This window comes from Oryzias latipes, chromosome 18 (genome assembly GCF_053564925.1).
Source record: "Oryzias latipes strain Hd-rR chromosome 18, Olatipes_Hd-rR_3.1".
Classification (NCBI taxonomy): Eukaryota; Metazoa; Chordata; class Actinopteri; order Beloniformes; family Adrianichthyidae; genus Oryzias; species Oryzias latipes.
In genome coordinates this window covers 31,160,736-31,185,317 of record NC_136254.1, presented here as the reverse complement: position 1 = coordinate 31,185,317, position 24,582 = coordinate 31,160,736, and the positions used below count along the sequence as shown (strand labels likewise).

General features: G+C 42.1%; 1 protein-coding gene across 3 annotated transcripts in view; it reads right to left on the bottom strand.

Annotated features, from left to right (window-relative positions):
- LOC101174778 (uncharacterized) overlaps positions 1–22,856 on the bottom strand; it is a 32,537-nt gene extending 9,681 nt beyond the window's left edge. For 2 of the 3 annotated variants that reach the window (XM_011487289.4, XM_078935752.1), the window contains exons 1-7: positions 22,474–22,856; positions 3,957–6,057; positions 2,873–2,934; positions 1,953–1,991; positions 1,046–1,354; positions 283–512; positions 33–172 (exon numbers count right to left, since the gene is read on the bottom strand). In XM_011487289.4, coding sequence (XP_011485591.2) covers positions 33–172; positions 283–512; positions 1,046–1,354; positions 1,953–1,991; positions 2,873–2,934; positions 3,957–6,057; positions 22,474–22,607 — 3,015 coding nt within the window. In that variant the 5' untranslated portion in view covers positions 22,608–22,856. Of the gene's footprint in view, positions 1–32; positions 173–282; positions 513–1,045; positions 1,355–1,952; positions 1,992–2,872; positions 2,935–3,956; positions 6,058–7,801; positions 7,953–22,473 lie in introns of those variants that run through there. The other variant, XM_078935753.1, reaches the window with a different exon arrangement.
- Positions 22,857–24,582: the final 1,726 nt, after the last annotated feature.

Genomic DNA, 24,582 nt, shown 5'->3' with positions numbered 1-24,582 from the left:
AACTTCGCTGCACATCCTCCGCTGACACCAACCTCATGCTTTCCAGAAGAAGAAGATGGAGCTGAAGACGTCGAACCTAATGATTTCATTTTAGCCAATTCGGCTAACAGGGCCGGCGCCAGAGTTTTGACCATGGCTTCCAGGTCGGAATGTTTGGACAGAGACTGTGCAGCTGAAAAAAGCAACACAAAGACATGTTTCATGAAACCAGATCATATACCATCCATGAGAACTTTTACTTGTCTTTGCCGTGAAGGCGCTAAAACGATGCCTTGGTCAAACCTGTTTTCTCCAGTAGTTTCTTGGCCAGCCTCTCGGTGCTGCTCGACCGCTGTCTCTGACCCGCAGACCTCTCTGGGGATGACCGCCTCTCGCGGCTCCTCCTTGGTGACCGTCTCTCATCCTTCCTCCTCGGTGAAGATCGTCTCTCACGACTTCTCGAGCGAGTCCGGTGACGGGAAGAGGTGTAGTGGCTGTACCTCGGGGAGTTCGAACGAGAGCGGCTACGAGACCTAAAGGAAAATAATCAGAAATGGTTTATGACCAGATGACGTTCTCTATGAAATTCAAGATTTCAGTCCAAAGACTTTTAGCATTTAAAAGACAATAGATTTGTAATCCATTGTCTTTTAGCAGTTTTTCCTTGCCTAAATAAATATAAAAAATTAACTTCTTTATAAGATTTTCAGATAAATCAAACTATACTGAGACCAGCTTAAGAAGATCCACATAGATGATCCATTTAAAATAAAATACTGTCCTTAGTGAAATTAAGGAATAAATGGTCTTTCAGCATCTTTAGTTTCTAACTAAATATCTTGTATCTTTAATATTTATGTGTCTACTCCTGCACTGATACATCTATCCTCCTCCTTTGATGAGTCAGGATGACCCAGAAAAACGTATTTTCCTACTTCCTGTTACCAAATCTTCATCAGACCTGCATGAGTCCTCCTTAACGGCTTAATAACCTGAATCCATTTGACGACATTTGAATGTCCTTCTATCCGGGTTTGGTTTTGGGTAATTGTTTGTGTTTACACACCGGCGGTTGTGTCTGGAGCGTGGCGAGCGGGATCTGCTCTGCTTCTCTCTCCTGTTCTCAGAGCGCCGACGGGGACTCCTGGAGTTGGAGCGGCTGCTGTGTTTGTCACTGCGGCTGTCGGAGCTGTAGCGGCGGCGAGGACTGCGGGAGCGAGACCTGCTGCCACGCCGGTTTCTTCGGTCCTCCAATCCACGCTGGCGGCGTGGGCTGCGGGACGGCGAGTGGCTGCTCCACCTGCCTTTCTGGTACTGGCTCTGGGAGTTCTGGGCGGAGGTTGAAGGAGACGGTTGGGGGTCTTTAGTCGCAGGGCTGAAAAAACAAACACAAACATGAAAATGATTTTTAGGACCATGAAAAAATAAAAAAGGAGAAAATTTTGTTACAGTAAAACAAACTTTTTCTTCTAAAACTGCAGACAGGAAAGGAAATGTAAACATCACCTAAAATAGTTTGTAAAGAAGAGTTTTCTTTACATTTCTGTGATGTTACTGTTACGGGGGAGAAGGGAAGTACCCAGGCGCAGAGAGGAGAGGAGGCAGGAGGATGCAGGGAATGGAGGGTTTAATAACACAAAACTACAAAACCAAAACCACTGCTTAAGCAGGCTAGAATATTCGAAACTTGAAAATACAGAACGCTCAAAACCAGGGAAAAGCACAATATGGAGCAGCACAGGAGGAAGGGAATGACGAGACTTAAATACATGCAGACAAACGAGACACAGGTGGAAACACTCAGGAAGGATGGGGACCAAAGTAAAACTCAAAACTACAACAAACCAGGAAACACTACAAAATAAAACAGGAAGTTATACTCAAAACATCACAGAACAAAAAACACCTGGAACACAAAAGCAGAAAAACTTAAAACCGTGAAAGTTACTTGCTTTATTTTGTCAGAAACTTACCTGGGAGCCTGAAGCACCTCACCCCCCCAATTTAGATATCTAAAAGACAAAAAAAACATTTGAATTAACAGAATAATGCACATCTGCAGAGCCACTTTGTCTGATTGATGAAAGCAATCAAACATATCTTTCTGTTTTATATTTTATTCTGCCCATTCAAAAAAATGCTTTTACTTATTACAATTTCAAAATATCCAAATGATTTCACCTGCTGATAGTAAATCTGGAAAAGTTTAACTTCTGGAAGCATTTGTATTTCTCGTTTATTTTATAGCAGTTTTTTTGTGCGACTTTCCAGTCATAGAAAATGAATAGGACCAAACTTTTAAGATGTACATCTCAAAGACTCCTCTATATAATTTCATGGCTTTAAACTTCAGAATTTTCTATTTTCATCTCAGAACTGGCAGAAAAGGAATTTTTTTAAAAACTAAACAGCACACCTTCGTTGTACTAGATTTACCCCCATTTTTAATTACTTTTAAAGCCCTCTTTCCACTCCCATTCAGCGTACTTCAACCAATCTGTACACATTTGGGTAGTTACTCCTTTTGGACGAACACAAACCAATCGAACTGCTGAATTTACACAATTATTATTTTGTAAAAATCTTAATGCAATTTAGCAGGATCTGATGCTACAAATCCTCAACAGATCAACCTAACTTCACCAAAACTTAAACTATGGTGCTGTTATAGATAATGAATGGGCTCAACAAGCATGATCCCAATTGGTCCATAGGTGGCGCTGCAAAAGCGGCCTTCAGCTTTATATCTCTACACCCTTGAACACAGACGATTTTACTGCCGACACATAAAAAACACTTTCTTCAGGCTATCCTGACCCAAAGGAATATGGGTTACAAAGGAAATTCTGAGTTTCTTACTTGAGCCGATGCAATAATAATAAAACCGACTTACCGTGTCCGAAGAAGTCTGCAGTTCTCAAGGTGAAGGCTGGTATTATGGTGGGAGATCCAGTCCTGACAACAAAACACAGAAAAGGTTTCCCAAAACCATTTCAGGAAAGTCTTTTTACTGCAGAGGAGCTGACCTAAAGGACCAGAAAAGAGGAAAGACTTCAAACTGTAAAAACCCAAATTGATGCTCACATTAAAGAAGAGGCTTTTCAATTGAACTGGAATTGATGCGCTTGAAGACAAATATTAACACTAAAAGGACAAAATTGAATACATTAATTATAAGTTGGAGTTTAAACCGTGGGCTGCTCAGTTCCAGGTCACTTCAGTCTAACGATCAAAAACATCAACAGAATTCCTGACTTTTAGTTTTCTAGATGACTTGTTCATATTTAGGTTTGATTTCAGACCAAAGAAACAAAAAAAAAAGATTGTAGAGTTCAACTCAAACGGTCTGAGTGGATTTGTAAAAAAAAAAAGTAAAAAACCAAAAAAAGACATTTCAGCAGCAGTGTAAGTGCAGACGCAGCGTCCTGGTGTCCGGAACAACACTCCCAGCGGGGTCTTCTCTTGATGCAGCCTCAGCAAAGACGGACAGACCCGACTCTGATGCCCGAGACGGCAAAATCTGCGACATTTGTCTCACGTTACAAGGTGAAAAAAAGATATTTAAAAAAAAAAAATTATCCTTCAAAAAAGGAAGGTTAAGGAACCTTAGAGTCCCGATTTCACGTTAGGATGAAAACGTTTGTCTTTGCTGGACGACAGGAAGCAAAGATTAGAGGTAAAAACAACAAATAGTCCATCACTCCATCTATTCGGACTTGAAGATTCTCCATCATGATGTCATTTCCAGGATTTTTTGAAGCAAACTTTCCAGAGTTTAAACACAATAAAAACAGTGAATCCCATGAAAGATTATAAATAATCTGAAATATTGAACATTTAAATGACATTTTACATCACTGGATTAGAGTGAACCCGTTTTGTCGGGTGTGAATTACTGCGTATTGATTCCAAACAAAAACTGATAAATGAGCTGGGGGGGGGGGGGTACACAGAACACAGTTCAGTCGTTCACTCACCTTTATATGTGCACTTTCTTTCTTACAAATAGAACAGGTATGAGGAAATACTTTAGGTGTAGTGGCGTAGTAGTCTCGGATCATGGCTTCTGTGGGCTGATTCTTGCAGGCCTCCATCTTGCTCTGCTGCATGCTGGAAGCGGGGGTCAGGGACACTCCTTTGAGGAGGGTGGGGATCTGCTGGTGTGGAGCAGGAGCAGAGACACCTCCAGGTTTGACTGGCGGTGGAGGGAACGGCTTCACCGCTGAGAAAGCTCGGTACTGTGGCTGGATCGGCTCCGGGTGTTGCATTTGGTCCATCTGCTGTTTAGGCTGCAGGATTTTAGGCGGATTATTGGGCGGCGGACGTTTTGGCGTTGGATTATTTTCACCCTGTGCAGCGTTGGGGATTCTGCGGTTGCTGTCGAAGACCACGAGGCCCGGGCGCTGTGGGTGTACCCCTCTGGTCAGCGTTTTGGCCTGCGCGGTGGATAATGTCGACGGTCGAGATTGCTCGGGCATTTTCACAGGAAGAGCCTTGGAGGTGTCGGGGTCGGGCTGCCTCATGTCCGTGTCTTTCTTTATGAAATTATACATGTTAAACATGTATTGGCTCGGTTGGATTGGAGCGCCTGGAGATGAAGCGCTACTGGAAGGAGCTAGAGAGCTCCTCAGTGAGCTGACGGAGGAGGAACCGATCTGTTCACGACAAGAAGCCACAGAACTGGTGTTCACTTTCACCTCGGTCAGAGTTCTTTGCTGCAGGTCTTGACTGTGGCTCCCACCACTAATGGTGTCCATGCGTAACATCCCCGCACTGATGTTAGAGGCAGCGCTACCGTCACCAATCTTTCCCACCTCACCTCCTGCGTTGTATTTCCCAGTATGTCCATAGTCAATCACTTTGCTTGGTTTGAGTATTGATGCCGACACACAATCCAGGTTTATCTCGGACCCTCTGGAGTCTCCTAATTTGTCCACTCTGCTCCTGCTTGCGGTGGGCTGCGGTTCTGGGTAGGGTTGCGGTTGAACTGCGGCCGGAGCACTCTTGGCCTTCTTGATCCGAATTTCTCTTAGAATGAAAGGCAGGTTTTCAGGCGTGATCTGACTTTCCGGGTATGAGATTAGATGCTCCAAGTCTTCCTTTTCAAGCCCGAAGTTCATGAGGATGCCGATAGCCGATTCTGAAGTGTACTTGGGGTGACTTGGCTCAGAAGGTGGTGTGGACTTGCTTTCCATAGCATCTTCAAAATCTCCTAAGCCTGGAATGGACTGCATGTCTCGCCTTTCTTCACCGGAGGGATTAAACCTCCCACCACCACTAACTGCGAAGCCAGAGGAAGCAGATGGAAATATTGTAGAATTGTCCTGATTGCCTTTATTATAGATTGGTAACCAGTCCAAGGTGCTGCTGCTACTTCCAACATTAGAGAGTCTCTGTCCTTGGAAGGGTGAAGGCGACATATAGGAAGTTCCTCCTGCAACTGAGGAAGGCAACTCGTTTCTTGACGTGCCTGCAAAGCAAGATCTCTGGTTTGGATGCTGATGTTTGACTCCCTCTCTGGCTTGGCTAATGTGCAGGTTGACAGATCTTTCTATGTCTTCATCCAGCGTGGCCCTCTTCGCAGGTCTGTAGATTGTGGGCAGGGTGAGGAGCGAGGGTATCGGTCCAACAGAACCTCCAGAGGAGCTGAAGTTGGACCCAGGTCTCGGGTGAGGCGATGCCAACCGAGGGTCTTTCTGTCCACTGGGCACTCCATACTGGCCCTGGGAGGAACTCTGCTTCCCAGAGGCATAGGGGTTATACAGGGGGTGGGACATGGCGTTCACAATCTTTAAAACGTTCAAGAGGTTGATGGCCACAGCAGTGGGAGAGGGCGGGGCTGTGGACGTGTGTGGTTTATGAGTCTTGGAGCTTGAGGTCAAAGCTGGAGCTCGACCGCCAACAGCAAGAACATTGTTTATGTGAGTCAATGCCAGCTGGGCCTTAAACTGGACGAGCTGCAAGGGGGCAGTCCGCCCTCCAATCAGGAGCGAGTTCCCTGGAAGCCCTCCGACGAAAGGGCATGTCAGGAGCCCTGGAGCAGGACGAGGGATGCAATGCTCCGACAGCAAAGAAACGCTGAAAGTTAAGAAAATGACAAGAGAAAAAAACAAAAAAAAACACACAAAGTGTTATTTGAGTTGGACCAAAGTGTCCCTGACGACTGGAATCACAACTGAAAGCCCAAACTCTTCTGCACATCACCAGGGGAGGTCCAGAAAGATCAGACAGCAGTCACCACGGGGTAAAAAAAAAACTGACACAATTCATTTATTTCCTAAAAACAGCAAACAAATACATACAAAAAAAAAATGAAAGCTTGGAACGCAGCTTCAAATCAAGTCAAAAAGACATTTTTGCCTCATTTTGACTGAAGATTAACTGTTCTTTCGGTGAAAAATACTCAAATTTTAATGTTCTTTTTTCAAGCCGGCTACAGTGTTTTTACCATCTCTCAAGTTTTAGTAAAATGTATCACAAGACATAAAATATGCTAAACAAAACCGTTGTATCCCTAGAGTCTGCTTCTTTAAGACAGATACTCTGGAGTTTATTTAAGTAAACATCTCCCTGTAAAAATATTAGAAAAAGTGATCCATCGATGAACCTGTAGGGGGAAAAAAATGAAGCCACGTGTTGTCCTTCAGGGTCCTGATCCAACACTCAGACTGCTTTTCAGGCTGGCCTCGGTTCTGCTGAATCCCCCATGGACCCGGTGTCCCTTCATCTCCATCACCACCTGTGGATCTTCCCAGCTTTTCTTCATGCTAACAACATTCTAAACATGGTTAACAACTGGATTCAGTGAAGGAGGAGCTTACACATACATGACAGAAAACTCAACGTTAGCATGTCAAACATCTCTGGATGAAACGCTTCAGAACTGTGAACGCTTGAGGTTCAGTTTAGACGCCAGCTGGATCCAACAAACCCTTCAGATTTCCAGTTTACATTTTAAAATAAGTTTCAAGCTTCCCTTTCTAAATAAGTTTCAAGTTAACCTTTCATATTTGATTTTCAAAATAAGATTCAGGTTCGCCTTTCAAAATAAGTTTCACGTCTCCCTTCTCTTCCGTGAAAATGTTCTATTTTGCCTTTCAAAACAAGTTTCCTCTTTCTTCTAAAAATAGGTTTAATGATTGCTATCCTGAAAAGCTTCCATCTAGCCTTTCAAAATAAGTTTCAAGTTGGCCTTTCAAAATAAGTTTCGATATGGCCTCTCGTCATTCCAGGCCCATAAACAGAGTCAACACAACCTTAAAGAGATATAAACAATTCACTAAACAGAATAAATGTCGCTGAATGTCGCTGAAAGAGCTGATGCCATAACTCCCCGGACGATCCGATCCTTGCATCTCTGCTGCAGCGGTTTTGCCCGGGGACCCGGTTCTGCGATAGGTCTGGTCTGGATCTGGACCCACTGATGACGGAACCAGGACTATGGGATTTGGACCACAGAGCTGTCAATCACGGATCTAAAGGGCACGCGGCCTCAGGTGCTTCCTGGACGGCTCCGGGACGTGAAGGAGGAGGTGGAGGCCCGGGCTCTGCCGCATGAAGCTCTCGGTCCTCATCGAGGCTCGTGAATCCAGTGAAACAGCAGTTTTAACAACATCAGATCTATTTCAAAGCGCGGTACATTCAGCAGGAATCACGGATTTGTGCTCGTTTAATGACCATAAACGTTAACCGACCGACGTGCGTCAACGTTTGCACCCGCGAGGCCCGTTTCCTCAAACGGTGAAGGGGGTCGAGAAACACCGTGAAAAAAAACCCCTAAAACTTCGAGTTCCGTCAGTATTTGTGGCGTTTGGTTACGTACCGCTCTTTGTGCGTGAACGTCCAACCGTCTCGACGACTTTAAACGTTGTCACGGCGACGAGAAACCATTGCCACTCCAGGCGTTCTTTTTTTACGGCGGTTAGCATGAATCTGTTAGCGGATTTGGAGTACCAAAGTAAGAGTCTTCCGTTTTAAATAATTTCAAATTAAAAGTACAAGGGCTGAAAGAAAATAGAGAACATGGGTTCTAGAAATTTGACATTTTTTGAGATGTGTAGTTGTATCTATAGTTTTAATCAATTTTTTATGTTTTTTGTTTTTAATTTTTTTATTTCTTTTTTATTAAATAAAAACACTTTTAATCCATGTAATAAGGGTCTTATTAGTTTATATACTTTAACCAGATCTATAAATGCAACAATAATCTTTATCAAGATTATGTTAGAAAACTTGAGTTTAACAAAAAAGAACAATACTAAATCACAAAACTAGAATATCAATATGATTTTTATCATTATTATAATTAGCGGAAGACTTGCCACAGTATGGTGATGCACAAAAAGCGATTTTACACATGTAAGTATGGGTTTTAAATTAAAGTTTTTAATAAACTGTGATTTCCTCTAAAGTTTTGGACAAGCTACTAAAAGAGAGCCTTCTCTTACTACTTTTATTTTGAAAAATTGGACCTTCAGCAGGATGTTGTATTTAGCTTTGCCTATAAAATTGTTTTTAAGTTATTGAACATAAAGAACAGTGCCATGATTAACATTCAAGTTTTTAAATTACCTTTAAAACCAACTGGAAGCCAAAAGAGGGATAGCAAAATAAAAGTAACATGAGTAATAAACTAAATTTAAAGCCAAAATTTAAAGACATTTTGTGGAAAAATGACCTTACAGGTCCCTATGTGTTTAATTTTACCATTTTACCAAGTCTATGTAAACGCACGTTTTGGGTTTCTGCATTCAAAACTCTCTGATCCATGCGTAGCTACGCAAGTTTTACAACAGTTTTCAGGCTCTACCTCCAAACTGATGTCCACTGAACGCACGTTGCCAGTTAAACCAGGTCAAACTTTGAACAATCAGGGACTCGAATTCGGTTTGGTCTGTTGAACCCAGACTAGGTGATAAGCCTGACGACGTCTGCTTTTGCTGTTCAAATAAAAGACAAAACAAAGTCGTTCTCCTGACATGATGGTAATCCACAACCGCCATTGCAGGGGCAATGAACCAAATCTTTTCCATTTCGTGGCCATCGCAAGATTACCACTTCACAATTTGCACCAGGCCTCGTAGAACTATAGGTAGTGAGCATAAACAGTAGAAAAAGAAGAAGTCCCTCCCTGCTTGTCCAGTGTGAACACCGTGAACTAAACACAGGGGGCTTTTTCTGTTGCTATATGATGGCAAAATGACTCAAATGACCAAAAAACAATCTTCAAGCCCTGAGCTTTGTTTAAAAAAAAAAAGCAAAAGTTAAAGATCCAGGAAAGACAAATTAGACCAAAATACTTCCTCAAGAATTATTGTTATAGTCTGCAACCACATGGAAAAGTCACGGTCCTAAACAGATATCAACATTCCTCCTCCCTAGAAATAGGAGTGTGGCTTAGCGTGATTGTCTTTCAGTTGAGGGTTCACCGCTCCGTATTGTCTAAATTCCTCCTAGTTTGTCCCCAAACGCTTCCCTGTTTCTCAAAAAAGGTTTGGCATCACACAGCCAGAGACGTAGATCCCTTATAGGAGCTCAAAGTCTCTGATAATGAACGGCTGTTGATTTTACAGACTGTTGAGTCAACAGTTCATCAAAAGGTGATGATGAAAATTTTCATTAAAGGATCTTTCTCAGTTGGCTGCGGCAGCACATTAACAATACATCCCCTTTATCCCCCCTCCCCGGACCACAGGGCTTAGCGCCTGTCCACGGCACAACAGCTGACTGGCAGGACTCCGGGACTGTGTGTTGCTGTGGGCTTTCCGTGCGCCGCGGTGCGCGAGTCTGAACGGAGAAATTTTAACCGCGAAGAGTTTAATTTAAATTTCTTCCCAATGCAGACTTGTCACATGTCACCCCAGGCCGCAGGCATGAATATCAACATACATCTGTGGAGACATATGGGGGACAGACAAATGTGTTTGCATGTTTACCGCAGCTTACGACATCCGTGCCATGCATACATTCTTTCAACCTCCTGTCATCGTGTTTCGTGTGTCGAGCTTTCTAAATGGAGATAACTAATATCCTGGATTTACTTTTTCTATATGAGATATGATCTGACCACCCTTGTTTTTAATGTTTAGGATCAACAAAAAAAAAACAGAGTTAAAGTAGGCACATTCTTGGACTAAAGAAGGAGTTAAATAGTTCTCATTTTCAAGTCGTCCTGGAGAAAATCTTTAGTTTGATGACTCAAATTTATTACACACATTTTGGTAAATGGTGAACGGCGTAAACGTCTAAAGCGCTGTGCTACCTTTTTTGAATCCAAAAGGGTGTCACAGTCCCATCCACACACACTTGTGGCGACCAATCCTCATGTTTACTAATTTATCGCCACCTCTGTCTGTTTGTCGTGGATACAAATACAGAAATACAGTTGGGTCAATTAAAAGACAGCGCCATAACCTGATAGGTTGACCAATCAGGAGACAACTGGCATCATTAAACACCAAATGGCTATTTCCAAATTCCCTCAACACTCCCTAACCCTAAAGGACTATGTAGTGTGAGACTATTCAGTGTCCTGGATTTTAAAGCAATTCTGACACGTGCTCACTGCTTTATTTTTTTACTCCATATTGGACAGTACTCATTTTCCAAATTGAAAACACAACACGTGAAGATTTTAAGGAATGGATTCATCACTCCATTGTGTTTTGATGATGAAAGCTTGACATTTATTTGAACATTTATAACAATTGTCTTCGAATTGATAAAATTGTTAAAACGCAATGCATTGTGGTCCAAACTTGCCAACCTAGTGAGCATTGATGTACATTGGGTTTTTGCAGAAATATCTAGGAAATTTCCAGGGCATTGGATTTTGGAATTGTAGATTCGGATGCCAGGAAAAGAATGGCGATTGCCCTGTATAGTGCACTAAATAGTGAGTACTAGTAGTGAGGAAATTCAGAAACATCCATTGTTTCTGAAAAACCAAGACACAACAGAGATGTAAAAATCAAAAATCTGCCTAGCATTAGGTTAGGTTTTCCTTTCAGGTAACTCTCGGTCCTTTCCACACTCGTCCCATCTTTTTTTTCCTGCTAGCTAACATTACCCACGTCCCGTCATCCATCTGCGGCATTTATCCTCCCTGTCAATGTGACCAGAAGAGATCCTCTCTAATGACCTGAACAATTCTGACTGTAAGTAACTGACCCTGTATCGGTGACAACAGACAGACGCTGCTGCCAAGACTGACAGCCCATGTGAAATTGGTATCTGTCTTCAAGCCAGGAGGAAAAAAGTGAGCCTATCTGGTTTCTTCAGCGGTGGTGAGGAATGTTCTGTGGTAACGTCATGAAGGTTAATGATGTGTCGTAGCAAGGACCCTATTTTCATTGGAATTTTATACTGTTTCAATCACACTGGATCTTCTTTCATTAGACGGTCAGGTTACAATGTGATTTTTTTCAATAAAAACTCCTTTGTTTTTCACAAATTATCTCCATTTCCCATTGAACCCAATGTGTTTTATATTTTGGAAAACCCTTTTTGTCCTCCGGCGTTTTCCTGATGCGTCTGTCAGTGTGTGTGCCACAGAATCCTTCATCATTAATTACCCCTTTCAGCTGCCAGCTCTCGGCGAGTATGCCCCGCTCTGACGGACAGCTTGACTGTCATGTGATAAGGGTATGGGGTTACCTCAGCATTTTTCGGGGTCCCTGCCCCTCTGCGACACGCTCGGGGTTTAAATAATCACGCGGTAACCTGAGACAGGCAAACGCCGCCGCTGCATATCTGGCTTGTAAATCACTTTGCAGCTCTGCCAGTTTCACTTTGCTACACTTCATATTTGTGACAGATGATGTAAAACATACCGTAGACCTGGTCAGGAACAGGAAATCGAATAGTACTGTTAACGTTTTATGTGCTTGTGTCTGTCAGATACACCGCCATCCTCTCGGAGGATCAAGTGAGTGTTGATGAAAATAAATCTGTGCCGGCTCAGATGGAAAGCTGCAGTGAGCCAGCATGAGGTCTGGACATGTGAGTCTTAACCCAGAGAAACTGTTTGTCTGTCCTTTGACATTTACACAAAAACATTTACATCATCAGTGACGCCTTTAAATGTGATTTAAGATGAAAAAAACCTTGGATGTTTGATTTTTTTGGTATCAAACAAAGATCAAACGAAGGCTTCCTGTTTCCCATCAACTTTGTGTCTTTTTGTCGAACACAAAAGCTGAAGTTTGTTTTTTGCACACACATTTATATTTTCAAAATGATCAAAAGGTAAACACACCTGGAAAAAGTAGTAGATGGGATGCAGTGATTTCCTGTGTCGTAAGTCTGATGTGTCTTTTTAAAACAGTAAGTTGAAGATAAGGAGAAAGGCCGTGCTTTGGCTACTATAATTATTAAGTTAATCTTTGGTTAATTTAAGTCCCTGCTACTTCCCAAAAACCTTCCTGGCAACAGTACACTTCTCACTGTAGCTCTCTGTCACACTTTAATGTGGTTTACCAAAACCAGGGACGTTTGATCAGGGGAGGTAGGTATGTCATCATCCTCATTGGTCATCATTAGATCTATACTTGGGATTAAACGGCAGACATGACGTCATCGATTTCACAAAGTTAAAATCTAATTAATATTTGCATTTTGTGAAGATTATTTATGAGTCCACTGTCTTCTGAAGAAAAAAATGTAAATGATTAAGTACAAAAATACATTTACCGTAATTTCCGGACTACAAGCTGCTACTTTTTTCCTGCGCTTACAGCCCTGCGGCTTATTCAGAGACGCGGCTAATTTATGGAATTAATTAGCGGCCGCCATGTACGTACTTTCGAACTCAGTGAATAGTTTGTATTCTTTGTCTAACACCAAGCACAAGACATTTATATTCAACACACCTCTAAGCAGCCAAACAGCATGGACTTGACTTCAGGTCTTAGACACTTTAGTCACGGTTCAACAAAATGAAACACGCATGCCCGGCCGCATCCCAGAATCCTTTGGGGCCATTAAACCCAACGTGCACGTGATCGCCGCTACAATATGATGAAGCTTTCAAGTTAAAAGCAATCGTTAAAAGCAGCGTAAAAAAGTCCACCGTCACCAACGGGTTTGGAAAAGCCGGTTTGCTGCGTGACGGAGAGAACAGCGCATGGAGTGAATTTACACTCCATTTACGGTTTCTAAGGAAACCGTAAAAGCGGAATTTTGCTTTGAAAAACTCACAGCCTCCGTGTGAGCTGGAGACATCTTCTCCTGCTGATTGAGCTGCGGGGCCGATGGCAGTCTGAAGGCTCCCACACGTAACAACGCACCCGCCCCTCATACACAAAACGTACAGTTTTAAGTCCGATTGCTCTGCACAGAAACGATTTGCTCCGTCCACCGGCGCAACGGGGACGAAGTGCTCCTCCTTGAAGCCGCCCTGGCCAGAGGTGTCGGAGTAGATAGGAAGGGGAGACAAGGAGCGCGCGGGGCGGGAGCGGAGCGCAGAGGCGTCCGCGGAGTGCAGAGGCTTCTGAATTCTGACGCACGCGCCGCACTGAGGCGCGCGCTTTTCAGTCGTCGCTGCTGTATTTTACCGGTGTGTTTTCTAACCAGTCCTGTTACTCCCATAACGCTGCCGCGACACAAGCGGAAGGAGAGCTGTACCCGTTCACCCCTCCATGCACTGCTGCTACTTGCTCATTCTTAAACACGTACACGTGTTTGTGGCGAGCCGGGCATTGGCCCCGCCTTTAGCCCCTAAGACTCATGGGAAATGTGGAATCGCGGATGTAAATTTCCTCATTATAACTGAGGGATGTAATGTTGATTATATGGTTACTGTTTGTAATTTTATGTATGATACCTAGATTGTCAATAAGTAAAAAAAAATGAAATAAAAACACCATAACTGAGGAACTTGTGAACAGAATATAGGTCCATGCTGTTTGACAGATGTCGATACACTCAAATACATGAGCCAGAGGCAAAGCTGGAACCACCAACAATGTGCTAATGAATTGCACTCACTCTGGGATTCTGGCCGTGATCTGTCAGGACGACAACATCGCCTAACACATGCGCGGCTTGTACTCTGACGCGGCTTGTGTATGTATAAAACTAATTTTACACGTGAAAATGGGTAGGTGCGGCTTGTAATCGGGAGCGCTTTGTAGTCCGGAATTTACGGTAAATACTTTTATTTTGGCAAAAAATGTTCCGGCGCAATGCATTGTGGTCTATATTCGCAGATCTAGTGAGCATGGATGCACACTGGTTTTTCGCAGAGACTTCTGGGAAATTTCTAGGGCACTCTGTTTGGGAATTGTAGATTCGGTCAGCACTACTAAATGGTGAACGCGCTATATAGCGCACTATGTAGAGGTTAGGGTGGGAATTCAGACACAACCTGATGGCAGCAGTCCACATTCATAACCACGGCAATAATTTGTGGTTTTATGACCCTGCGATGGACTGGCGACCTGTCCGGGGTGCTGCCTGCTTTCGTCCAGCAGTAGCTGGGATAAACTCCGTCAACTTTGTGATCCTAAAGAGGATTGAGAAGAATGGATAATTGGTTTGACAGATTTCTGTGTCATTTCCATCCTTTTTGTTCATTTTGATACACAAAATCGCTGTATTTTGGGTATTTTCATTTCAATTACAACGTGTGGTGCGAGGTCAGGCATCACTGCCTCACGTTAGATGGTGCAATCCCAAACTGGTTTAATCACGTGCCTTTAGCTTACTAAACCATGTGGCTTTACTGTCTAACCAACAAAAAGTGCATTTTCATAAGTTGACCTTTGAGACGACTCTTTCAAAGTAAAATGTTAAACATTTCCCTCCTCTGACTTGTGAGAAAAGGATGGATCATGAAAAATGATGGCGATATCAAGGAGTGTGGGTACAGTTACATCATGCTTTCATTTAATCTGAGACTTTTCATCACCTGGAGGTGCCATAATGCCGCAGACACGTGCACACTCTGTATCAGCTGAGAGGGGAGTGATCCTTAGGTTATATTTAGGAGTTGGAAACTTTAATCAAGCAAAGGGACTTCATTCTGATAAAAACCAAAAGATGCAGACTGGTATCGAAGTGGGAACTGACTGCTTTGGTATAAAAAACAAACCTCACCAAGGTAACCTAAGTAATGTAGAGCAGAGACGAGTAGGACATATGTTCTAGAGGAGAAAGGATATTCCTGCAGTGCAAGAACAGGCAGGAAGTTCTCCTTTATGATAATTAGCTGCTTTGTTTTTAATTTTGACCAAAAGCAGGGCCTTAAGAGAAAATGAAATCTTACTTCAGTGATGATTTTCATGTGCAGAACGTGAAGACAGTTTTGTACTTCCATTGATTTGAACTTGTTTAGCGCTGTCGCCTCACAGCATGAAGACTTTGGTTCAAATCTTGGTTGGGACCGTTCGGTGCAGACTTTGCCTGTTCTCCTTGTGCATTGGTGGGTTCTCTTCCTCCCACAGTCCAAAAACATCCTTCATAGGTAAACTGATTTACCCTACCGTCACCCAACAGTAGTTACAGTGGGGCAAAAAAGTTCTCCCACCTAAAAAGACAAGAGGCCTATAATATTTTTATCATAGGTAAACCTTCACTTTGAGAGACAAACTGAGAAAAAAAAATCCAGAACATCACATTGTATGATTTTTAAAGATTTTATTTGTAAATTATGGTAGAAAATAAGTATTTGGTCATCTACAAACAAACTAGTTTTCTGGCTCTCACAGACCTGTAACTTCTTCTGTCAGATGATCCTCTGTCCTCCACTCGTTACCTGCATTAATGACACCTGTCTGAACTGGTTATCTATAGAAAAGACACATGTCCACAACCTCAAACTACCACAGTCCAAACTCCACAATGGCCAAGACCAAAGAGCTGTTTAAGGACACCAAAAACCAAAGTGTTGACCTGCACCAGGCTGGGAAGACTGAATCGGCAACAGGTCAGCAGCTTGGTGTGAAGAAATCAACTGTGGGAGAAAATATTAGGAAATGGAAGACATTCAAGACCACTGATGATCTCCCTCCATCTGGGGCTCCCCGCAAGATCTCACCCAGTGGGGTCAAAATGATCACAAGAACAGTGAGCAAAAAACCCAGAACCCCATGACTGACCTAGTGAATGACCTGCAGAGAGCTGGGACCAAAGTTACAAAGGCTACCATCAGAAGGACACGACACCACCAAGGACTCAAACCCTGCAGGGCCAGACGTGTCCCCCTGCTAAAGCCAGTACATGTGCAGACCCGTCTAAAGTTTGCTAGAGAGCATTTGGATGATCCAGAAGAGGATTGGGAGAATTGGTCAGATGAAACCCAAATAGAACTTTTTAGTAAGAACTCTACTCATCATGTTGGGAGGAGAAAGAATGCTGAGTCACATCCAAAAAACACCAAATACTTATTTTCCACCATCATTTACAAAGGAAATCTTATTAAAAAAACGTGAAAATGTAATTTTCTAGATTTTCATGCTTGAGACATACCTATGATGAAAATTACAGGCTTCTTTCATCTGTTTAAGTGGAAGAACTTGCACAATGGGTGGACGATTAAATACTGTTTTACTCCACTGCGGGTTGGCTCCAGCAACCCAATGACCCCGAAAGGGGCTCAGAAGAGGCATGATTTCTCAATCTATCCAACCACCAATCAACACGGAGTAAAACAACCACACATGGCCAGCTAGGATTCCAACCAGAGACGTCTTGCTTCCAGGTGAATTTCCAAATTATTACTACCATCCAGCTTGCCTCATTTATCTTCTACAAACATATTTTTCAGACATTTTTGCGAAATCTAGGAAATTTTGGTAAATATTGACAAGAACAACATTGTAAATGTAGATAAAAAAATTGAGTCCGTGCTTCAAAACAACAAATCTCAACGTAAAAACATCTGACGTGGCGTCCTGCACGGAAGATGTAGGTGGTTTTTAAAAGTTCTTTCACTAAGTCAGTGCAGTGTAAGTCACGTCCTGGTTAACTACCACTACTTCACCCTCCGTGTCTGCGGTTGGCTGACCCAGAAACGCTTTTCACAAGTGGATGAACAAGTGACGCCTAAGACAAAGTGACCCGCTTGTCAGAAGATTTCTCTGTTCACAAACTGAAACCAATCCTGATGATTACCCTCAAGATAGGTCTACAATGCAGGAGGACTCTTTTTAAATCAGCATTTTGGTTGAACTGTGTTTTCACACCATAAGGTGCACCTAAAAGCCTTAATTTTTCGTCAAAAAAATGATAGTGTGCTTTATAATCCGGAGGGCCTTATCTATGTATTCATTCTGATTGTTCTTACTGATGTTAAAATGATTTTCAGAGATCAAAATGTCAGTCTGGTTTTTTGTATGAGCTGCAAACCAGGTTGGACGTTACTGTTAATATGCTAAACCAGCTAACGTGTAGCTGTGTCAGACTGTTCTTTTTTACGTGTTACTAAGAAGTTTGGGAGTTATGTTTGTTTTTACGGTTTCAATCTGTTTTTTTTCATGTTGCATACAAGCTTGGGAGTTTCAGGTATTGTGAACACACTAACGCGGCTAACACTTCTAACGCGGCTAACATGTAGTGTGCTACAAACAAGTTCTAGAGCATAGGTACTCAATGGGTGTGTCCAAATTCGAGGGCTGCATCCTTCAATGGCCGCGACCTTCCCGGGCGACGTTGGCCGGGTCCTTCTTGGAGGTATACTTATAGAAAGGTGTAATTATTTCCAACTCCAGGTCCCGCTTCACATTGTTGTCAGAAAATCTCCGAGTTGGGCCACAATGCATTTTGGGATATGAACAGCATAGAAGGATACACCAGACCAATCCTTGAAATCAGAAAAAAGAAGGCAGTGTTCATTGCATTTAGACAGGACTTGTCGAGGGGCTGTGAGGTAACCAACCTACAAATGTAGCCCAGGAAGAACGCAATAAATTTGAATCGATGGTTTTAATATTTCAACTGTTCATTGCTTGGAAAAAAAACAGAATGTCCGTTTCTTTTCGGTTTTAGGCGACATCTATGGGAATCAGCGATGATTATTCCTAAGTGGACGAACGGACACTTTGTCGTTCCTCGTGAGTCAGATAAAGTCCTGTGCCTGCAAGCAGGTTAACCCTTGTGCTATCTTAGATGACCTCACCCTTGCATTGACGTGTTCTCCCTACCATGACAAAGGTGGATAAAGGTGGAAAGATTTCATGTAATCCATGGACACCAGTGAAGATCACAAATCATTGAGGAAAAAGGTTTCAGCACACTGTCTAGTGGGTCTAAATGACCCCACTCCCAATGTTAAAGTGCCTAGGATAGCACAAGGGTTAAGACAGTGCTCAAAGAAAGAGGTTAACATAAATCGCCATTATGCTACAAATCAAAAAGACGCCGAAAAATTTACTTGTGAGGAGCACACCGTTAAATATGATCAAGTAATAAGAGGCTATGCTGGACAGCAGACAATCCAGTGAAGCTGTGACAAAAGCTAACTTTCTGGTAGCTCCAGAAATAGTCAGGCGGAACAAGCTGGTTAGTGTCAAGTGGCCAAAATTGTTTGTCTGGAGGAAGAAAAAAACAACCTTTTTCACCAGCATTGGCCTCCCTTCCAATGTTGGGTTCCTAAACTGTCCCAAAACTTTGAAAAAACCAACTTCTAGAGTCACAGTTAATAAAGTCAGGCTGACTGGTGGAGTTTTCTCTCTTTTGTCTCGCTCTAATGCACCCCTATAGTTTGGTGGTCTTTTTAAAAGACATACCTACGTTTAAAAATATATCATTCATTGACGGCGCAGCCTATAGTGTGGAAAATAATTTATCTTCAACATATATTAATTGGTTGAATGCTATAAAGCAGTGGTCCCCAACCCCCTGGCCGTGGACTGGTACCGAGCCGTGGCTGATTTGGTACCGGGCCGCACAGAAAGAATAAATAACTTACATGACTTCCGTTTTTATTTATTTCGATGGATGTTTTATTTTGAAAATTGCACAATTCTCTCTTCCATCCGTCTATGTCACTCTTGACGCCGGCCAAGGCGCTCTTCTTGGTCACGTGATAGGATACCGCTAAAATAAAACCCAGGATCTAGCAAAATGAGTAAAAAACAAACGTCTTTGGAAAGTTTCTTTGCCAAGGGAAAAACGCCCAGCCTGAAGACAGAAGAGGAGCCTTCCACTTCCAAAAACTAGAAAGCTACATTTAATAGACAGTACTTCTTTATGGCACCATGAGTGTGGAAAGGGGAGAGGATGATGACACCTGTACGATGTACAATGTTAAGCGTATCAAAATAAATGCTCAGGCTTCGTCTTGTCACGTCTTTGTTCCTCCCTCGTCTTAACATTGCTACAATATCTACAATACAATATTGCTCATATATAATCATCCGCCCACATTTGAAATCCTGATCCGTGAAAGTTTGTGTGACGTCATGCCGATCCGTGGCACAAAAAAGGTTTGGAACCACTGCTATAAAGTATTCGTTGGTTTAATGCTATAAAGCATTGTTTTCCTGTTTCTCTTTCTTTATTCTAGTATCTTCCACCAGTTTTTGGCGCTTAACTCCAACAATCTTTCAGCTATTTTAACCATTCAACTATTCAAATGTTCAGCTCTTTCAGCTTTTACCAGCTGTGACTTTTGGTCCTTCAAATCCCTGAACTTTTCAAGATATTCCAGGATTTCTGGCTCCATTGAAATACACAGGGAATCCTTGGTGCAGAAGCTCGCTGGTTCGAAACCCGGACATTCATTTTTCGCAACCCTATTTTTGTTTCGTTATTGTGCTGTTTTCACTTAATTTATGGTCAACTTTGATCATTTCTTTTTTTATTAATTTATTTTTTGCCAATTATTACCCTTTAAGTTTCATGTTTTTTGAGCAATGTATCATTCAATCCTGCATTTTCTTCTGGAAATGCCGCTCTTTTTACTCATCATTTATTTCAGTTGAACAGTATTTGTTTGGAACAAGAGGAAAAACCGTGAAAAATCCCAGCTTAAGAAACAAATTCTTAAATCTAGCTTTAAAATGTGTTTTATTTCAGCTGTCTCTGAGGTAAACTTGCATTTCTTATTTAAATAGAACATCTAACACCATCTAAAACCTTAAAGTGCCTCATCTTTTTTAAACTGCACACACAGAACAAATCAACCAGCTGACCTGCAAGAGTTTTTTCTGGCTCCCGAGTGTGAAGCTAAACTTAAACCGGTGTAACCTGTAAAATCAGGCCGGCCGCGTGGAGATCGTCAGGAACGCCATGTTAAAGTGTTAACAGTCAACAGGTGCCAGAGAGCAAAGCAGTTGGAGAGCAGGACATCGGAAAAAAGCAAAGGTGTGAACCAAACAAAGTGTCTGTGTCAGAAAAAGTGGCGAGTTCAAACCACACAGGAAAGAGGGGAACTGCAGATGAAAAAATAAACTGTTGAAAATGTGAAAAAGCTCTGTAAAACATTGACGAGAGGACCAGCCATGTGTTGAGTGTGTGGACCAAATGTTGTGTACGGGAATGCCGACGTTCCAAGGTCAGCACGCTCTAAACTGAAGGAGGCATTAGTACCTACACCATCCTACACAGTTACATTGATTTACAACAAATAAAACACCAAACATTTGATATTTCATCTGTCTTTTAAAGTAAATAATTCACTGCAAGTTGATAGATTTAAAAAAATAAATGAAGAAATGGAGGATTGTTGGATTTCGGCGGGCACAGATGGAAGTTTCTCGTCTTTGTTGTAGAATTAAGTTCCCTTCCTGCTTGTGTCTCATCTGTTTGTAAAATATACGCAAAACCTCCACGGTTTACCACTTTGACACTCAAAATACCACCAAACCCTTGAAGGCGTCTTAAGTTAGTGTGCAAAAAACAGATGACCATTTAACAGGCTAACTTTAGCCATAGCATGCTACATCGCTACCACAGAAGGTTCTTTTTTTCGCTAGATAAGAAAATATCGGATGATTGAGGAAACACCCAGAAAACCGGGGGAATCAGCTTTTTTATGTAAAACTGAGTGTTTACAATCTTGGAAACCCTCCAGCCTCCATTCCAGAGACTGATGGAAACCTGAAAGGACCAAATGTTGCAGTTCCCCTACAGACCACCGGAGTCTGGCTTCAGCAGAAACACATTTCTCAGTCACTTCACAAAGGTTTTTTTACAAACTGGTTTGGTGAATAAATTTGTTGGTATTTGTCGTATTTTACAAAATAATTACAGCTGTGAAAGGGAATTTATAAAAAATCAAAATGATTTTGTTTTAATTTCCTTAAAGTGCTTTATCATTAGTTATATGTTTTCTGATTAGCAAGTGGATGGACACTCTTTCACTTTGCCCTCAGAGATCGAGTTGTCTTACTTCTGGGTTCATATTTCATAGAACAATCATTCTTTAGTGTGCCACAGGTAATAAATGTTTATCTACATGGATCTAGTTTACTCTGAAAGGCTTTAGAAAAGCACTATATGGGCTCCTTGCGCAGTCCACAGGATTGTACCGGCACGAAGCCCATTGAGACGACTGTTGTGAATTTGGGCTATATAAATAAAATTGGATTGAATTGAATTGAATTTGGGGGTGTTGAACTAATAAAAAAATAGATACAACAGGACTACATCATACAAACTACACCCTCATTTACCCTCATGTGTTGTATAAGTGGTCTCTACGACCTGTCAATCATGCCCGTAGGGAAAAATATGCAGGAACATTTTTGCTCAATGTGTTTACCGAGCGGTCTACAACCTTGACATTTCTTGCGTTGAGGCACGGTGGTGGGAAATGCAATAAGTTGTGCTCGTTAGCAGCTTTCAGTAAACAAAATGACTTTGAACTTTGTTTTCTTCTAGCCCTTGAGCTATCTTTTGGGGTCAAATTGACCCCACCCTTCCATTGACGTGTTCTCCCTACCATGACAAAGGTGGATAAAGGTGGAAAGATTTCATGTAATCCATGGACACCAGTGAAGATCACAAATCATTGAAGAAAAAAGGTTCAGAGCACTTTCTTGTTGGGTCTAGATGACCCAACGTTAACGTGCCTTGGAGGTACGTTAACTTTGGGAGTTGGGTCATCTGGACCCCACAAGATAGCACAAGGGCTAGAGGCGAATGTGAGGCAAAGTTTAGCTGGAAGTAACGTTTGGCCATGACTCCTGGACACCTGGAGCAGAACAGTGGAGAAAATAAAGGTAACCGTCAGAAACTGAAGCCTATTGTTTATAATCCTTGTTTTCTTGACTTTTAATTGCAAAAACTTCTTTAAAACACGACTTTTGATTCTGATAATGATCTTGCTGATTGTTGAGTTTGTGGTCCAATTTGCCTGAAACTGTAAATCTGAAAGGGCTGTCAGCTCGGATGAAGAGATGTGACACTAAGACCGTCCGGTAAGCCGCTCAATGAAACGGCGTTGGACCGCCAATGCCAAACCCTCGGAGGCACACATACCGGCAGTAATCCGCTGTGAAGCCTCGGCTCAATCAAAGCAGCACACACGCATTGTGCCTTTTCAGCTCTCACCGTTGCGCGGGGTCGCCGGCGTTGCTCTCGGCTGAGGCAGGGTCGGGTCGTCCGTCTTTAAGCGTCCAGCTTTGTCCGGCGGGGTTGATGCTGTCGCTGCGCGGTGGAGAATCCGAGACCTTGTCCTCCAACATGGCCACAAACCCCAAAACACATAAACGGAAATGAGAGGTCAAACAGATCTTTACTCTTCTAGGCTGAACAAATCCAATAATCCCATTAGTTTAGTCACTGAAGCCAAAGGTTAACTCCTCATTGCCCTTGAACGGGGCATTTTTCAAAGCAAAGAATCTTTCCAGGGCTCTGATTTTGGGGAGTTTTGGGTTTCCTGGGCTTCTAGAAGATCGGAGGCGTTCGTTGGTGGCTTGATGGGATTCGATCTGAGACTGAAGGGAGCCTGGAGGAAGGCTGCACTCCCCCCTGAGCCAGCAGCTGGAGGGGGGGGGGGGGGGGGCAAAAAGGAAGCACAGGAGACAAGTTCAACTAAAAATAGAGGGTCTCTGAACATCACAAACTACACGGCCAGCATTGGAAGCATTCATAAAAACCTTATAGAACAAACGTTCAACCAATTGATTTGATTTCAAATGAAAACATACGCAAGTTACTTATATTTACCAGAATTTTTTTTTAATAAATATCAATAGATAGTCCTATTTTGGTACTTTATCTATTGGGACTTGAGGGGGCCAGCTCCGTCCGTGGAACCAGGGTTCGATTCCGGGCTGCTTCTCTGCTGATGTGCCGGTCCCATGCTGTGCCGGACCCAAGCCCGGTTGGATTGAGAGGGTTGCGTCAGGAAGGGCATCCGACGTAAAACATTGCAGTGTTAACCGTGCGACTCGTCCTCGGGGGGGGGTTGTTTCGCTGTGGCGACCCCTGATGGGAGAAGCCGAAAGAGAAAGAAGAAGATTTATTGGGACTTTTGATATTTGTATTAATTGAAGAAACATTACACAGACATGACCACTGACGGTTTTCTCTTCAGTTCTTGGATAAACCCGTAAAGAGGGCAACAAAAAGTGAAACTCTTCGTCTTGGTCGACAATTTTACTGTTGATGCTGAGACGGACTGAACCAACCTCAGCAGAATGAAAGGATGAATTCCATGAAGCCTTTATAAAGTTTCACCGATGGATGAACGTGTTTCAAAATCAAATATCAGAATCAACTTGTGTTAAAAAAAAAATAACTTTCAGAGTTTAATACAAACCTGATCCTCTACTTCCTGCTGGAAACCATCCTGGAACCTGGAATCCCCTGATCCAGGACCGGATTTCCAGTCCTATTGCTAGACATGCTGCCCTCTGCTGGTGGTGAGAGGTCAGTGCAAGACAGCTGGAAACATCTGTACAGTGGCGGATCTTTTTCACAAAATGCTGTTAGGCAATTAAATCATGATTGAAATGAGTTTAAAAACTACAACAAGACCAAAGGATGAATTCATTTCAGCATTTAAGTCTATCAAAGGAAATCGAAAAACTACAGAAATGATCCGATTCGGGAAGCAAACCTCCATCGTTCCAGCCTTTCCACATCTGTCTCCACAGCTGAAGCCCAAAAGATGCTCACGGGGGGAAAATTCAACTTTTCTTTCTAATTTTAAATCTGAAAATTGTTAAGGTTTTATCTTGGAGATTGAAAAAAGGTCAATCTTATTTGTTCTTTTCTTCATTTTTTTAAACAAATGAAGAGAAGAATAAAAAAAAATCTTTTTATCAGATTTCTCAAGGTTTTTGTTTCTGATTTTTCATTTTTTAGATCACAGAAAACTTTGAAATGGCAGACCAAAAAAAAATTTCTGTCCTTGTGGATCATGTATTTATGGTTATTTTGTTGTAAAATAATGCAAATGCAAAATAATCTGTCATAATTGTTTAATAAAAAAAAAGGGTTTTCCACAATAAAATCCATGTTTTATGAATAAATTATGATTTTTTACCTCATAAACTTTAAGTTTAGTGTTTATAAGGAAGCTTCAAGTGTTAATGTGGTTAAATAGTTAATATCAAATAAAAGTTTCTACCTAAAGCCATTCAGAACTTATAAATAACATTTTAAACTTGATTCAAAAACATATTTTTTGTTTAAAGATTTTTAAACTGTTGG